Source organism: Anomaloglossus baeobatrachus, chromosome 4 (genome assembly GCF_048569485.1).
Source record: "Anomaloglossus baeobatrachus isolate aAnoBae1 chromosome 4, aAnoBae1.hap1, whole genome shotgun sequence".
Classification (NCBI taxonomy): domain Eukaryota; kingdom Metazoa; phylum Chordata; class Amphibia; order Anura; family Aromobatidae; genus Anomaloglossus; species Anomaloglossus baeobatrachus.
In genome coordinates this window covers 58,880,805-58,899,682 of record NC_134356.1, presented here as the reverse complement: position 1 = coordinate 58,899,682, position 18,878 = coordinate 58,880,805, and the positions used below count along the sequence as shown (strand labels likewise).

The 18,878-nt window shown below is 41.5% G+C and overlaps 1 protein-coding gene across 1 annotated transcript in view; it reads left to right on the top strand.

Moving 5' to 3' along the window:
- Positions 1 to 18,878, top strand: part of RNF213 (ring finger protein 213) — a 486,493-nt gene that overhangs the window by 181,471 nt on the left and 286,144 nt on the right. The window contains exons 13-15 of the mRNA XM_075344370.1: positions 16,439 to 16,592; positions 16,705 to 16,857; positions 18,372 to 18,461. Of these exons, the coding sequence (XP_075200485.1) occupies positions 16,439 to 16,592; positions 16,705 to 16,857; positions 18,372 to 18,461 (397 nt within the window). The remainder of the gene's footprint in view (positions 1 to 16,438; positions 16,593 to 16,704; positions 16,858 to 18,371; positions 18,462 to 18,878) is intronic.

Sequence of the window (18,878 nt, the reverse complement as noted above, 5' to 3'; positions counted from 1 at the left end):
GACTAGAAGACGCACTTTTTTCCCCCAAATGTTGGGAGAAAGTGGGGGGTGGGTCTTATAGTCTTATAGTCTTATATATATATATTTCTCAAAAATTGAAAAAATGAAAGGGAACACTCAACACATCCTTGATCTGGATGAATGAAATATTCTCACTGAATACTTTGTTCTGTACAAAGTTGAATGTGCTGACGACAAAATCACACAAAAATAATCAATGGAAATCAAATGTTTTAACCAATGGAGGCATGAATTTGAAGACACAACATTAAAGTGGAAACAAGTCAAAATGAGGCTCAGTATTGTTTTTGACCTCCACGTGCCTGTATGACCTCCCTACAATGCCTGGTCATGATCCTGATGAAGTTGCGGATGGTCTCCTGAGGGATCTCCTCCCAGACCTGGACTAAAACATTCGACAACTCATGGACAGTCTATGGGCAACATGACATTGGTGGATAGAGCGAGACATGATGTCCCAAATGTGCTTAATCTGATTGAGGTCTGGGGAATGGGCAGGCAAGTCCATAGCTTCAATAGCTTCATCTTGCAGGAACTGCTGACACACTACAGCCACATGAGGTCTGGCATTGTCCTGCATTAGGAGGAACCCAGGGCCAGCCACACCAGCATATGGTCTCACAAGGGGTCTAAGGATCTCATCTCGGTACCTAATGGCAGTCAGGCTACCTCTGGCGAGCACATGGAGGGCTGTGTTGCCCTTCAAAGAAATGCCACTCCATGCCATTACTGACCCACTGCTAAACCGGTCATGCTGAAGGATATTGCAGGCAGCAGATCGCTCTCCACGGTGTCTCCAGACTCTGTCATGTCTGTCACATGTGCTCAGTGTGAACCTGCTTTCATCTGTGAAGAGCACAGAGCGCCAGTGGTGAATTTGCCAATCCTGGTGTTCTGTGGCAAATGCCAAGCATCCTGCACGGTGTTGGTCAGTGAGCACAACCCCCATCTGTGGACGTCAGGCCGTTATGCCATCCTCATGGAGTCTGTTTATAAGGGTGGAAACACATCTATGCGAGTAAAATCGGTCCGACTGGGCTGAAAAAAACTCGGCTGATTTTAGTTCACGTTAGGTGCGAGTGCAACGCAAGTGCGAGGCTTTTTGCTCGCGTGTGCGACGCGTGTGTGTTGCGATTGTGATGCGAGTTATCTGCAAGAGTTCACTTAATTTAAATGATCGACACATGGAATTTGCCTATTTAAATGTTCCAGCCCCCCACGTGGCTTTGGGTCTCATGTGTGCTTTGTATACATCGCAAGACTCTGGATTTCGTTCTGCATTGAATCATTATCCTATTGTCATCTAAAAAGGAACAATGTCAAATCATTTGACATTCAATACGACAGAAAGAATATTACTTCATTGGGTACTTTCACGCCGTTTTGGAACATACTATCATGAACCATCCCTTACATCTATGCGAAGATATTGGCTCCATCCAATTGTCCGTCGCCGTGCAACAAGAGGTCATTTTACCCGTCTTTATGAAAAATTACGCGAACACAGTGACAAGTTTTATGCCTACTGTCGCATGGATTTGACTACATTTGACTTCATCCTCACAGAAATTCGTCCTGATATAACCAGACAGAATACACGTTTTCGAAAAAGTATATGCCCAGAGGAACGGCTATTGCTTACATTACGGTATTTATTTTTAAATTTGCAAATCAATTAGAAATTTACATCACGATAAAAATGATGCCAAATTTAAATTGATGAAATATATCAAAATGAATTAATCCATATTCTCTATATACAGATATCTCTCTACTGGACTTTCATATGCTGCTTTGCATCTTGAATTTTTACTTGGAAAGTCCACTATATGTTCGATTGTGTCAACAACCTGTGCAGCAATTTGGGATAACCTTCACAATACAATGATGCCTGAACCAACAGTCGAAATGTGGCTTCAAATATCAAAGGGCTTCACTAATAACTGCCAAATGCCAAATTGCATTGGAGCAATTGATGGCAAGCATGTCTGAGTTCGCAAGCCTCCAAACTCAGGATCGCTTTATTACAATTATAAACATTTTTTCTCTGTCGTTCTTCTGGCTGTTGCCGATGCGACATACCGATTTACTTTAATGGATGTTGGTGCCTATGGTGGTGCTGGTGATTCACAAATTTTCTCACAATCCACTATGTGTGCACGTATGTTGCAATCTACTTTACATATTCCTTTTCCTCACATTTTAGAGGGTACTCAGGGACCCGCCATACCTTATTATTTTGTTGGTGATGAGGCATTTAAATTGTCAAGCAATATGATGCGACCATATCCCAGACGTACATTAACTCTTATGCGACGCATTTTCAATTACAGACTCTCGAGGGCCAGAAGGGTAGTTGAATGTGCTTTTGGGATAATGTGTGCTAAATGGCGAATACTGTACACACATATCCAGCTAAATGAACAAAATGTTATTAAAGTAATTAAAGCAATAGTAATTCTGCATAATGTAACACGAACAAAAGAATGTCTTGATGCAGTCAATCAAGATATTCCTTTTTTTTCAAGATCCCCATTTGTTAATTCGTTCCCAAAATGTTGATCAACTTTGGTCAGGGATAAGAGTGCGCAATCATCTATGTAATTACTTCAATACAGCTTCAGGATCAATTCCATGGCAGCCAAACTTAAATAACGTTTAAAAAATATGATAAAAATAAATTATGATGGTTAAACAAATAATGTTTATTTTTTGTTTAAATTTGCCTTTAAAAAAACATGCAAATTCAAATTAAAACTAATAAACGGTATCATGCAGATAATACTTCTTATCCAATAAGATACATAAGGTATAATATTCAAAATTCCCTTAATAAACTGATTCTTGTTTGAACTAACAAATGTTTTGCTTCACCTATATGTTTTGTAATACATAAATGCATGAAGATATATTGTTTGGTTTTGTAACACAATTATTTGTTATATTCACAAATAAATAAATAATGTTACACTCATAAATTCATGTATCTAGGTGTTACATTGGTAGATCGTGGCATCTGGCTTGCTGGGGTTTGCATCTTGTGGTCCTGATGCTGTTCAGGGCGTGTGCTGATTGGTTGAACTAGATTGTTGTCCTTGCTCGTGTAACTGCTTGGAGTATGATGGCTGTATGCTGGTTCAGAGAAATTTCTTAATGAAATTTCTCTAGCATTGGATGATGCATGAGTATGGTGATAATGTTGTTCTCTTTGGTTAATATAATGTATATTTGAATGGATGTTTGGATTGTATGTTTGTCTTACTACATTATGTTCATTATCACCAATATTCATGTTTAGGTTGTGTGTTATTTCATTTGTATGTTCATATCCTGACATATTGTCGCAATTAGACACACAGACACTTGGTATGTGTGGTGGCTGTGGCAGGGTGTTTGATGTTATAGCATCTCTATTTGGAGTGGTATTGTCTAGCTTATTTTCTTCAGATAATTGCCAGCGTTCGATGTAATTGAAAATTAAATGTGGTGTATTGGGAGGGGTACATGCGTCAATTATGGTTTGCATACAGCTTCTTGCACGCAGCCTTACTCCACGTGATATTTGACGCAAATATTGAGCAAGGCTGCGTGAAAATGCCTCCTCTCCATCGTCATTGATGGTTCGAGACAGGTAATCAAGTACCCCATTATCAACCTCTCTACGAGTATTGGTGACATTTTTTTCCTTTGCGCCTTCTACCCCTGGTGTATGTTGGTGCATGATGTGTCGAGATATCTAGTGCACTGTTTTGATTTAAGGTTTCAAAATCATCATCTTTGTCATTAGTTACATCATTTGTATTAAAATCATTGTTTTCCTGGGATCCAGCCACAATTGTTCCTGATGATGCTTCATTTTCAACTTCATGCATGTTATCTTGTACATCTCCATCCTCATGATTTGTCTCCCTTTGTGTGTCAGATTCAGATATTGTGTCTTTATCTGTCAAATTTGATTCAGTGCTGAAAATGTAATGTATGGAGAAATTTAAATTTTTGGGACAAATGAAAACAAGGATTATTACAATTACTAAATTATGTTCATCACAATTAGGGCCATTTGATATGCAGCGACATTATTAGCATTCTTTGTCTGGATGTGAAAATAATGTTTGCATGTGCTTGTGTTTGAAGTTGAGTTTGTGTTCAAAGATCTTTTTGGCCACAAAAAAAATAGCATTTGCGAAATTTATTTTCACAATGTGAACGAGATCGCTAACAATGTCGCAACGGCCTAATTACCAGTGAATGTTCATGATCTGAGCAATGTTTATTTTTTGTTTAGGATTTTTGGATTGTTTGACTAAAAATTTTTTTTTTTTTTTTAAAAAAACAAATTAATTTATAAACGCTATTTTTAACTATAAATGAAAAAAAAACTTACGGACATAAATCAACAATTTGATGTAAGAAATTAAGGCGCTCATAATGTATATATGGCCTCTTATTAGATGCTGCTGAACCACTTGCTGCACGACTTTGCTTTTCCCTCCTGAATTGGTCCCGTACACTTCGCCATCTTTTTGTGATATCTGTAACTTTGTTTTTTACATTTTTAGATTGGAAAAATAAATTAAACAAACAAAAATATTAGATTTCAACGAAAACCAAAAAAACCTCCAATCGTTTAAAAAAAAAAAAAATTAACAAGAAAAAAAGGGAATTTAAACTATAAAAAAATCAAAAAAACTCACTCATTCGCAGTTGTGCATCTGGGGTACTATTGTTGAAATGCAGAAACATTTTGCGACAGATCCATAACCAGGAGGCATCGCGTGCAGCCCGGTCTGCATACGAATTGTCCCGCTTGTCCCATAATTCCGGACGTTCCTGAACGAGCATTATGAGCATTTCAACATTGATGTACCTAGCCATGTTGGATATGCATCCGTGGAGCAATTGCCATGTGCTTTGGGAGAGGTAATATACACAAGTGCTACATAATTAAAACAATGACGTGCGATGGCACAGACATGTGTTAATTAATTATTTAAAATAGGACCAGCCCAACTCGCATATTTGAACGGTGTTGTGCGTGTGTGTGCCTTCAAAAAACACGCTTCCATAGGGAATCATTGAGACAAAGGGTCTGAGAAACTCGCAAAAAAGCAGCATGCTGCGATTTTTTTTCTCGGTCCGATTCGGACTGAGAAAAAAATCGCTAATGCGAGCTGAATCATTGACTAACATGTGTCCGATTCCGAAGCAAGTTTTTCACGCATTGCTCTACTGCGAGAAACTCGCAAGTGAGAAGCAGCCCTAACAGTTTGTGCAGACACATGCACATTTATGGCCTGCTGGAGGTCATTTTGCAGGGCTTCGGCAGAGCTCCTCCTGTTCCTCCTTGCACAAAGGCGGAGGTAGCGGTCCTGTTGCTGGTTTGTTGCCCTCCTACGGCCCCCTCCACATCTTCTGCTGTACTGGCCTGTCTCCTGGTAGAACCTCCATCCTCTGGACACTATGCTGACAGACACAGCAAACCTTCATGACACTGCCTGCACTGATGTGCCATCCTGGATGAGCTGCATTACCTGTGCCACGTCTGTGGTTTGTAGAGTCCGTCTCATGCTACCACGAGTGTGAAAGCACAACCAGCATTCAAAAGTGACCAAAACATCAGCCAGAAAGCATTGTACTGAGATGTGGTCTGTGGTCACCACCTGCAGAAACACTCCTTTTATTGAGTGTGTCTTGATAATTGCCAATAATTTCCATCTGATATCTATTTCATTTCCACAACAGCATGTGAAATTGATTGTCAATAATTGTTGCTTCCCAAGTGGACAGTTTGATTTCACAGATGTTTGATTAACTTGGAGTTATATTCGGTTGGTTAAATGCTCCCTTTAATTTTTGGAGCCATATATATATATATATATATATATATATATATATACACACACACACACACACACACACACACTACAGTTCAAAAGCTTAGGGTCACAGATATTTCCTTATTTTTCAAAGGAAAGCATATTTTTTCAATGAAGCTAACATTAAATTAAACAGAAGTACACTTTATATATTGTTAATGTGGTAGATGATTATTCTAGCTGCAAACGTCTGGTCTTTAAAGCAATATCTACATAGGTGTATAGAGGCCCATTTCCAACAACCACCACTTCAGTGTTCTAATGGTACAATGTGTTTGCTAACTGTGTTAGAAGGCTAATGGATGTTTAGAAGTTCCTTGAAAACCCTTGTGCAAGTATGTTATCACAGCTGAAAACAGTTTTGCTGATTAGAGAAGCTATGAAATTGACCTTCCTTTGAGCTAGTTTAGAATCTGGAGCATTACATTTGTTGGTTCCATTAAACTCTCAAAATGGCAAAAAAAGAACTTTCATGTGAAACTCTACAGTCTATTCTTGTTCTTAGAAATGAAGGATATTCCATGTGAGCAATTGCCAAGAAACTGAAGATTTCCTACCTCGGTATGTACTAATCCCTTCAGAGGAGAGCACAAACAGGCTCTAACCAGAATAGGAAGAGAAGTGGGAGGCCCCACTGCACAACTGAGCAGCAAGACAAGTACATTGAAGTCTCTAGTTTGAGAAATTGACGCCTCACAGGTCCTCAACTGGGAGCTTCATTAAATAGTACCTGCAAAATGCCAGTGTCAACGTCTACAGTGAAGAGGAGACTCCGGGATGCTGGCCTACAGGGCAGAGTGGCAAAGAAAAAGCCATATCTGAGACTGGCTAATAAAAGGAAAAGATTAATATGGGCAAAAGAACACAGACATTGGACGGAGGAAGATTAGAAAAAAAGTATTCTGGACAGACGAATCGAAGTTTGAGGTGTTTGGATCATACAGAAGAACATTTGTGAGACTCAGAACAACTGAAAAGATGCCGGAAGAGTGCCTGACGCCATCTGTTAAGCATGATGGAGGTAATGTGATGGTCTGGGGTTGCTTTGGTGCTGGTACAATGTAAAAGGGATTTTGAATAAGGAAGCCTATCACTCCATTTTGCAACGCCATGCTATACCTTGTGGACAGCGCTCGATTGGAGCCAATTTCATCCTTCAACAGGACAATGACCCAAAGCACACCTCCAAATTATGCATGAACTATTTAGGGAAAATGCAGGCAGCCAATATTCTATCTGTAATGGAATGGCCAACCCAGTCACTAGATCTCAACCCTATTGAGCTGTTGTGGGAGCAGCTTGACCGTATGGTACGCAAAAAGTGCCCATCAAGCCAATCCAACTTGTGGGAGGGGGGTTTCTGGAAGCATTGGGTGAAATATCTCCAGATTACCTGCGCAAACTAACAGCTAGAATGCCAAAGGTCTGCAAAGCTGGAAGGAGCATTCTGTGACGAAAGCAAAGTGTGAAGGAGAAAATTATTTCAAGTAAAATAATTTCTAACCTAGTCAATGACTCGACTATATTTTCAATTCATTATGCAACTCATTTGATAAATAAAAGTATGATTTTTCATGGAAAAGACAAAATTGTCTGGGTCACCCCAAACTTTTGAACTATAGTGTGGGTGTCCAATGGCAGCGGCTACTGTCCCTACTCTACTCTGGTAATCGCCATCCTCCAAATGTGATTGATGTGGATGACACGTCATGTGTCATCCACATAGTCAGACACTATTTCGCACCTGCACAGGGATATCGTGGTTCAAACAGACGCACTTTGCTTTGCCCTGCTGCATGCAGAGCCTGAATACTAAACGCCGCTTGCTTCTGCAGCAGCCCTCAGCAGTACAGAGCAAAGTGCACCTGCGTAAACCACGATTTCAAGGCGTAGGCGCAAGATTTTACCCGCCTATGTGAATGACTCAGGATCATCATGCACATCAATCACATTGGGAGGACAGCGATTACCAGCAGAGTGGAGGGACAGGAGCCGCTGCAAAGACGCCTATCGGACTGGTCGTATTTGTATACAACGTGGGAACTATTTAAAAGGGTTTTTTTGGGAATATACAGGGGGTCAGGACATAATCCACTTTTTAGAATGCAGCACAGATGCAGAGTAGAGTGCTGGTATTAGCGCATATACTAAGACAAAACTGGTGACTGGCTCCCCACAATTATTCCTCTTGCATAGGTCTGTGGCAAGCTACTTAAACACCCTATACAAACACATAAACGAGTAGGCAGAATACAACACACCCCATTTGTTGAGTTGATCAGTCTCAAGAGCCAAGCTATAAGACCAACTGATGTTAGACTACCAAGACCTTACCATCCAGGCCAGGGATAACATCCTTTTTATTTTATGCTCCCCCCTTGCACCAAACTCACGCTTTCTTTTCTCCTTCTGTACCAGTCTGTGCCTTGTATTTTTCACGATTATTGTACTTATCTATGTATGCCCCCCTATTTCACATGTAAAGCGCCATGGAATGAATAGCACTATAATAATAAATAACAATAATAATCTATAAAATAGATATGGGAGTGGCTGTTTCTTTAGAGTGACCTTCCTCTCAACATTTCTTAAGATTCTCACTAAATTATATTATGGCTAGATACTCCTGAACAACCCCACACAATAAATACAATTTTCCTTTGTTCGTTCCTAGTCCATTGCTTCTGTATCCTCTACAGCCTAGTAACTTTTACTGGCCTTATAAAAAAAAAACGAACTTAGATTCACTGCATCAAGTTATAAATAAAAATGTTATCCGTCCAAGCTTCAAGATCTAAGCACATAGTGTAACACGTCACTCCACTGTGTATGTCCATTATCTATACATGCTTCTCTTCCTGTCTTAGCTCAGGAAAAGAGAGACTTTATCCGAACTTAAATGTAGAGAAAAACAATAAAAAATTTTCCTAATATACCCCCTCCAGTTCTTCGCAATACAGAAGAGTTAACATACCACCCTTGCATTTATTTAACTTAGAGGTGACAAAGCAATAATCATTTCTGTTCTGCCACTCATCCTTATTCTTGCAATCTGTGTTACTCCCTTCTTACACTATAGAAAAAAAATTAAAGCTTAAATCAAGAATAGAAGCTTCTTCACTTCACAGGGGATGTGATACAAAACACACAAAACAACCAGGAAACTAAGAATTAACTCCTGTTTAACTTGTACTCATATAAACTCAGATTCAACTTTTCATACACCTATTTGAGCCCGACATATCTAGCAAATGATTAACTTACAAAAGAACACTATAACCTACTAAGCAAAACAAAAATAAAATAATGTAAATGCAAAACAACCATTTACATAAAAGCTTAATCAAACCTAGGAACTAATAAGGCAAACACCGTATACATAAAGAAATAGTACAAGTCTGCTGGAATTCAAAGTCTTACAAACGGTTAGTTATCTCTCTCTTCCTCCCGCTTTGTCACATGGTCATCTTTACCTTTCTGCAAATGTTGGGATTCAACCTTAGAAGGAAAAAAAAAATCACTTTTATGGCTATTCTGTTCATGTAAATTGTCTATTCTCCTTCACAATATTGCTAGGCTTAAGGCCCTGTCACACACACAGATAGATCTGTGGTAGATCTGTGGTAGATCTGTGGTTGCAGTGAAATTGTGGACAATAAGTGCCAGGTTTGTGGCTATGTACAAATGGAACAATATGTCCATGATTTCACTGCAACCACAGATCTGCCAAAGATTTATCTGTGTGTGTGACAGAGCCTTTACAGTTTCTTGCAATATGTCCAAAATATCACGTGTAAAACATTTAACAGAGACCTATTTCCTCTCTATTTTGCAGTACCTGGCAATATGACCTAAGCCATTGCAGGTATAGCACCTAATACATGCCACTCTTGATTTTGGACCTCTAATAGTATGTGATCCATTCTCTTCTAATCTTTTAAATTGTTCCATTACTAGGTTACTAGAGATGTACTTTTAGCAGTCTTTATTTTGTACACTTTATAAATGTTAGAAAACACATTCTTTCCTTTACCTATCTTAGTTCACAATATACACACACAAACACAAAAAAAATTGCTGACACATTCCCTTCAAAGAATATTTTTTTTTTTTCAATCAGATAAATGTTTATTGTATTTTAAACATTTACATTACAAAAATAGAAACACTGCATTACCTCACACAAATATCCCAGCTCCAAACCCCCCCACCCTCCCCAGTCAACAGTCTCACCTGCTTGCACCTCACATCTCTCCTTTCCGTCATAATGAAACTTTCGTCTTATATGCCAACGTCCATTAGCTCTCAAATAGATCTTAAAGCCCTAACAGCTTATCCTTCAATAGTTCGAAAGACGTTAATCCTGGAAAGTCCAGCCATTTGTTCGATATATTTTCATATTGTTTAAGTCTACCCCGCTTAAAGGAGTGGTCCGACATAAACTCCAAAAAAAGTTTTAAGCTAATCTGTGCTGTATGGTCATATAAAATATATCCCTACTTTTTTTTGTTATCTTAACTTTTGTTCATCTTGAATTATCCCTTTATTCTCTGCAGCTCTTTGTTTACATGCAGCTCAACCAAACATGACATCTTCCAGTGCCAAACCTCAGTCAGAGCTGGCACCGCCTGGCCTCACTGTCCAGACCCGGCCTCTGCACACACATTCCGCGTCAGTATTCTGTCTAGCACTGACCATTACTACATTATATGTGCGGTGATTGTTCTGTCACAGATGATATATCACTGCTCTGCATATCCAATCATTGGTAGTACAGAGCAGTGATCCTCACATCCACCGCACATATAATGTAGTAATGTCCCCTTTCTCTGTTCCCATACTATAGTACTGTGTCCATCCCTCTCCCCATACTATAGTAATATCCCCTTAGGCTCCTCTTATAGTAATGTTCTCTTGGGCTCCTCTTCTTGTTGTAATGCTCTCTCCTGTAGAATTGCCCCCTAATCTGTCAGTCTTTACACACACAAAAAAACAAACAGAAATCCTTCTCACCTGTTCTCGTTCCCTCGTTGCCCTGTGTCCTGCTTCTTGTGGCCACAGCCTCCTCCTTGCTGATCGCTGCCTGTGCAGGGGGCTGTGCAGCCAGCGGTTTATGAAAATCAAAAAGGTCCGTTGAGCCTCTGTTAGGAGTCTCGACACGGAAAATAGCCAGATATCCCTCCGGCAAAGACCTACCAAGGAGTGGATCTTTTTAGGAGGCCACCATAACCACCATATTAAGTGGCCTTTTTAGTCAATATTCAGTTCTTGATGAGTTTAAAGATATGACAAGGGAAAAAGCAAGGCCAGGTATCCATCCACAGACAGCTGTTTTGGTGTATTGCCCCTCATCAGTGTGGAGTAGGATGGGAGCAATGCCTGGTAGACCAGCAAGACAAAACAATCACTGATTTCGGGGAGACCAGCCAGAGTAAACACTGCCAGCCAGCGAAGGCACTCAACATAGTGAAATCCTAGGTGCATTGCCCCCTGGGAATTATGCAAATTAAAAAGGTCTGTGGATCCTCTGTTAGGAGTCTCGACACGGAAAACAGCCACATATCCCTCCAGGAAGGACCTAGCCAAGGAGTGGTTCTTTTTAGAACACCATAACCACCATATTAAGTGGCCCTTTTAGTCAATATCCAGCCCTGACGAGTTTAAAGATATGATAAGGGAAATATCAAGGCCAGGTATCCATCCACAGACAGCTGTTTTGGGGTATTGCTCCTCATCAATGTGGAGTAGGATTCTGGCCAGGTGGGAGCAATGCCTAGTAGACCAGCAAGACAAGACCCTTGTCATAGCTGAGCTGAGCCGGGTACATCATTGAATACACCACATTTAACTGCTGCAACCTTCTCTTGATGTCAATAAACTTGTCTCTTTGCTTTTGCACTTCTATAGAATAGTCCGAGAAGATCGCGATCTTGGAGCCATTAATAGTCAGGTCCGCATGTCCTCTGGCATGCTTCAGGATGTTATGTCTGTCCCTATAGTGTAGTATTTTGGCGAGGACAGGCCGACGTGGGTGTCCAGGAGGCAGAGGGCGGGGTGGGTAAGATGTTCGGCTCCAATTTTAGATTTCAGCCATTGCTAAAAGAATTCAGTTGGAGATGAGCATTACACTTTCTCTGGTATGCCAATTAGCCTCAGATTATTACGCCTGGACCTATTTTCTAGGTCGTCTGTCTTTGCCAGAAGTGCTGCTGTTTGTTTTGCTGAGCGCTGTCCATCCCTGTCAGCCCCTGCCATACGGTCCTCCATGACACTGAATTTCTGTGCTCCACTTCTCCTGTTCTCTTCATCACCTCATGTAGCTTGTGGTGCATAGATAACAACATGTCTTCTCTGAGGCTCCCCAGCTGCTGAGTCACCTCAGTGATGGATGTTTTGCACTGCATTACGGCCATTAGAATGTCCTTAACCCCTTAAAAACCCTTGACGTACTGGGTACGTCATGGTGACATGGTGCTAAACGACCCATGACGTACCCAGTATGTCATGGCGAAATTGCGGCCCCGGAGCGCCGGTGAGTGCGATCGGTGTAATCAAATAGAAGATTCGGGAAGGAGGGGACCTCTGCCTGACCTCAGGAGGGGTGGTTGTGTCCTCCCCGAACCTACAAAGGCTGTGATTGGCTGATTTACGCCGCTCAGCCAATTACAGTTACTGTAGTGTTTCAGCCATTGAAAATGGCTGAAACATTGAAATCCAGCCATAATCAGTGCAGCTATAGCACTGATGACTGGCTGGAGCTGGGTGAACTTTGTTTCACCTGCCCCCAGCTCTGATTGGAGAGATCGGTCACAAGAATGGTCTCTCCAATCACCATGGATCTGGTGCCGGTGACCTGTAGGTGCCCGCTCCTTTCAGCTTCACTCCGTCCGTGAAAGCTGAGGAGAGCGGTCGCTGCGGCTGCCCATCGGTAAGTTATAGCTCCCCGATCCGCCCCGCTGCAGCCACCGCCTGCCCCCTCTGCCACCGCTCGCCACTCCGCTGTCCCCACCACCCGCCACGCCGCTGTCCCCGCCGCCACCGCCCGCCACGCCGCTGTCCCCACTGCCCCCTTTCAGTCGCACCCACCTTTTTCAGCCGCCGCTGCCCCCGAAGCGGCCGCCGCTGTTCCCGATCGGCCGCCGCCTCCTCCATCGGCTGCCCCTTCTCCATCCGCCACTGCACCCGATCGGTCGCCACCACCTCTATCGGCTGCCCCTTCTCCATCCCCCCTCCATGTGCTGCCTCCCCCCCTCCATGTGCTGCTTCCCCCCCTCTATGTGCTGCTTCCCCCCCTCTATGTGCTGCTTCCCCCCACCTCTATGTGCTGCTTCCCCCCCCTCCATGTGCTACTTCCCCCCCTCCATGTGCTGCTTCCCCCCCCCTCCATGTGCTGCTTCCCCCCCCCCTCCATGTGCTGCTTCCCCCCCTCCATGTGCTGCTTCCCCCCCTCCATGTGCTGCTTCCCCCCCTCCATGTGCTGCTTCCCCCCCCTCCATGTGCTGCTTCCCCTCCCTCCATGTGCTGCTTCCCCTCCCTCCATGTGCTGCTTCCCCCCCTCCATGTGCTGCTTCCCCCCCTCCATGTGCTGCTTCCCCCCCTCCATGTGCTGCTTCCCCCCCATGTGCTGCTTCCCCCCCTCCATGTGCTGCTTCCCCCCCCTCCATGTGCTGCTTCCCCCCCCTCCATGTGATGCTTCCCCCCCTCCATGTGATGCTTCCCCCCTCTCCATGTGCTGCTTCCCCCTCTCCATGTGCTGCCTCCCCCCCTCCATGTGCCATCGCTCTCTCCCATCAGACTCTGCCCCCCTCCCCGATCTGCTGCCTGCTCTCTCCCATCCTCTTCATCTACTGCCCCCTCTCACCCTCAATCTATTGCCTCCTTTAACTGCTGCCTCCTCTGTCTGCTGTGATCCTGCTGCCTAGATCCATCCTGTAAGGTAGCTATCCCCAATCTCACCTCCCACCCCTATCCTCCGTCGATCCTCCATCCGCTGCGCCATTTCCCATCCTCCGTCCGCTGCGCCCTTTCCCATTCTCTGCTGCTCCTCCATCCGCTGCGCCCTTTCTCATCTGCCGCCCCTCCATCCGCCGCCGCGCCCTCTCGCATCGCATTATCCAGCACAGTTGCTCGCTTCCAGACAGGAGCTGATGATGCGAGACTCCTGCATTGCTCTCATGTTTGAAAACTGGTCTTAGTGGCAGGCGCTCATATTTTTTTTATTCTTTTTTTTGTTTTTTTTTTTACTGACGTCCATATTTCTTATTTTTCCAAACTAAATTTTTTTTTTTATGTATGGGGGGGTGTCTAGTTTGCAATTGCAAAATGGGGTTAATTTTCGGAGAGCTCCATTGTTTAGGCACCTCAGAGGTGTCTCCAAACGCAACATGGTGTCCGCTAATAATTCCAACCAATTTTACTGTGAAATGGCGCTCCTTCTCTTGAGCCCCGCCGTGCGCCCAAACAATTGATTTACACTACATATGAGGTATCTGTGTACTCAGGAGAAATTGCACAATACGTTTTATGGTGCATTTTTTCTGATACCCTTGTGAAAAAAAGCTACCTGTTTGAAAAAACAATTTTGTGGTAAAAAAATAAATAAAATTATTTTCACGGCTGAACATTACAAACCTTTGTGAAGCCTCCAGGGGTTCAAAGTGCTCACTAAACAGCTAGATAAATTCCATGAGGGCTCTAGTTTCCAAAATGGGGTCACTTGTGGGGGAGCTCCATTGTTTAGGCACCTCAGGGGGTCTTCAAACCCGACATGGCGTCCGCTAATGAGTGCAGCTAATTTCGCACTCAAAAATTCAAATGGCGCTCCTTGCCTTCCGAGTCCTGCCGTGTGCCCAAACATTTGATTTCCACCACATATGAGGTATCTGCGTACTCAGAAGAAAATGGACATTACATTTTATGGTGCATTTTCCTGATACCCTTGTGAAAATGCTAAATTTTATGGCTAAAGTAACCTTTTTGTGTAAAAAAAGCTAAAATTTTCATTTTTTCCTTCTACATTGCTTTGGTTGCTGTGAAGCTCCTAAAGGGTTAATAAACTTCTTGGATGTGGTTTTGAGCAGAGTGAGGGGTGCAGATTTTAGAATGGGGTCACTTTTGGGTATTTTCTGTCGTCTAGATTTCTCAAATCACTCCAAATGTGATGTGGTACCTAATAAAAAAAAAAAAAAGTTTTTTTTGTAAATTTTGTTGGAAAAATGAGAAATTGCTGATGAACTTTGAACCCTTCTAACTTCCTAACTGAAAAAAAAATATTTCAAAAATTGCGCTGGTGTAAAGCAGACGTAGGAAATGGTATATAGTAACTATTTTGTGTGACATATCTCTCAGATTGATGGGCATAAAATTTCAAAATTGCGAAATTTTCAAAATTTTCGCCAAATTTCCGAAATTTTCACAAATAAACACAAAACATATCGGTCTAAATTTACCACTGTCATGAAGTACAATATGACACGAAAAAACAATGTCAGAATCGCCAGGATCCGTTGAAGCATTCCAGAGTTATAACCTGTCAAAGTGACACTGGTAAAAATTGCAAAAAATGGCCGGGTCTTTAAGGTGAAAACAGGCTGGGGGCTGAAGGGGTTAAGTGTAGGCTCTTCAGGGACAGATGGCACACAGAGCTGCTCCCCTGACCTCTCAGCTGGAGATCTGAGATCTGCCACCCCTACACAGGCCTGATTTCCAGCTTCTTAATCTCTCCTGTCTGGACTCCCTGCTGTGCTTCCTCCATGACCCGGACTGTCAGCCAGCTCACCATCTCCTGTCTCCCGGTGAGTCCCCCAGCTCCCTAAGCGGGCGAAGCGCTCCAGCCGAGTTGCAGCCTGCCTCCGGATCTCCTCAGCGTCTGCCCCACTATCTCTCCTTTGTACTTCACTACCCATGGCGCCATCTTGGATCTGCCGCTCTGCATCTCCCGTTGGCTTTTTCGGCCCTCTCCTGGTCAGTTCAGCGGCGGTGAGAATGTCCGTCAGGGCAGGGGGGTCTTCCAGCTGCAGCCAGGTTACTTTTGTGGTGTCATTATGGGTCTTGTAGCATGGATTAGCTAGATGCTCGGCAGGAGCTGTGGTGTCTGGGTCCTCTCACGTACCCCGCTAGGCAACACACCTACCTTGAAATATTTAATTATGTGGTCTACAGTAGTGGCCAAAAGTTTTGAGACTGAAGCTAATTTTGGTTTTCACACAATTTGCTACTTTAATGTTTTTAGATATTATATTCAGATGTTTCTATAGTTACTAAAGTACAATTATAAAAATGTCACTAGTTTTTAAACATATATCAAGTTTATGCAAAAACTGAATATTTACAATGTTGACCCTTATTTTTCAAAGACTTCTGCCTATTGCCCTGTGAAGCTGTATATCAGCTTCTTGGCCAAATCCTGACTAATGACAGCCTGTTCTTGCCTAATTAGTGCTTAGAATTGTGTCTGTGTCTGGGATTGAGGCCTTGGGAGTTTTCTGGGCACTACTGTATATTTATTGTAATTTTTCATTTTTTTTTGTGTCTATTTGTAGACCTTTGAGGATGGAGTCATTCCAGAAGTGTTGTAAAGCTGGCCTTAACCTGCATCATGTTATCCTTTCCAATGAATTCCTAAAGGGCTATTGTGAGCTTGTGGCCCTGTCTGCAGAGATCATCCTAACTTTAATAAGATTTGCAGGTTTACCAGTGAGTATGCACTGAAGATGTATTTCACTTATTCATTATACTTTATTTTGTTTCAGTATTTAAATAAACTTTTATTTTTGTCATTTTATATATTTTTTTTTTTTTATCTTAGAACGAAAATGATGAAACTGAATCATTGCAACCTGAAATATTGCAAGTGTTTGACCACACTACATCGCTAACAATAAAGTGGCTTGAAGATGTGTATGGGCAAAAATTTACTTTTTATAACACCAGAATAAAATCATTTGCTCTTGAAATGCAGGTAACTTATTATTTTAATGTTTTTTTTAATGTAGTAGAAAATAAATTAAAAAAAATAAATAGAAAATAAATTATAAATGATATATTAAAGTGAATCTGTCACGAGATTTCACAATACAGAATGCATACATTAATACAGAAATAGACCTGATGAACTTTACATTAAAGGTTACCTATTGCCAACATTTCCACTTATTTTTTTTATTTAATAAAATGACAGTAATAAAAAATACAATCAATAAATTTAAGCAATTAACTCCTTTACGACCTTTGACGTAAGTTTGTCATAGTCAAGAAAGGGGTTCATGACCTATGATGTAAACTTACGTCATGGCAATAGCTGGGGCACAAAAACTGTACCTGCACAACCGAAGCCGGGCGCTCGGTGTAAGTGATACGCCCTGCACTTTGCTGCTTAGCACCTTAAAAACAATGATCAATAGTGAATACACCAGTTAAAAGGCTGGGTGAGAGAGTGCTCTCTCATAATAGAGCAATACAGCTCTCAGAAAACAGCAATGCAAAAATATTTTTTTTTTTCTAGAAAATTGTATTTGTGGTGAAAAAGCGGCAAAGTCTAAAAAATGATATAAATGGGGAATCCGTCGAAAATTGTTTGTCCGTCGGACAGAGACAACTGACAAAGTAAAGTTTTTTGTTTTTTTTTTGTTTGCGTCGAAAAATCGGATAGCGATGGATCCGTCGCTGTCCGTCGTTTGGTAGGTTGGAAGCCTATGGGTGCAGGATCCGTCGGAATCCGTCAAATGACTGAATCCGGCAACGGATTCCGTTTTTTTTTAACTGAGCATGTTCCAATTATTATTTAGCCCCCAGCTAGTCGGATCCGTCGAAAAACGAATCCGTCGCATCAGTTTTTCCACAATCTGTTCAATCGATGATCCGTCGAGAAAACTGATTGTGACTGCGAAAAACTGATGTGTGAAAGGGGCCTAATGTTTAAATGAATTACTTAACTACACACACAAATTTTTAGAGGCAAATGATTATTTATTACAGTATTTATTACTATTCAACTACATGGAAGTAAGTTGCTACTTATTATTTGCTTAGTGTAATAAATATAGAGAAGGTGATTAAGTAAGTAAGCCCCTTTGTCATCACATTCCTTGTTTATAGAAAATTTTGAATTGAATAAAATGTGGTACTGTGTTTATTAATTCCTATTATTCATAAAGTATATGAAATAATTTCTGGATCCCTTGTCTTGTGATAAATAATTTAATTGATATCTGGTTTTAATTCAATAAAATATACTTATTCATTGGAGCAATTGTGCACTTTTTCCTTATTCTCTTATGGATATTGCATTCAAATATTGATATGGGGATTTCCATTATAAGGAATCTTGAATAGTCTGATATAAGGAACTGTTAATGTAATTTATCTCCAGGATGCCAAAACAGGTGTCCATGAATGTGATTCGTCAACTTCTCTTCCATAACTTGAATTGTCTTCATATAATTGGCCCAAATATTTTACATGTTTACATCCTAGGCATGGAATCTGATTCTGAACGCTGGTGAAAATGTCACTCCGAAGTGGAAAGCTGCTCTCCTACCGATACTGTGCAGAAAAATTAATCAGGTATAAAATGTGTCACTTGTCAGGTGCCAGTGTAAGACGCAGGATCGCATGATGCTGATTGGTTGTCATAGCACACAGGGGACTTCTGCCGAGAGTAGAGCAAAGTATTGTAGTGTGCATGCACGGGCTCTCTTTTTTTGACGTTCATAACAGAGCATACAGGTGCTAGTTGTACATTTTTATTTTATTTTTTTTAGGGAAAAACTAGTGGCAGATTCCTTTTAAGGGGATTAAATGATAAAGTAAGAAAAAAATAAGCGTTTTTGGTATTGCTGCATCAGTAAAAGTTCAAAAGTTAAAAGTTCTAGCAAAGTATAAAATTAATTAACCCATATATAGTACACCATGTAAAGCAAAATTATTTATAACCTATTTAAAAAAAAAATGCAATCAAAACATTCCCCCCGTACCCCAAAA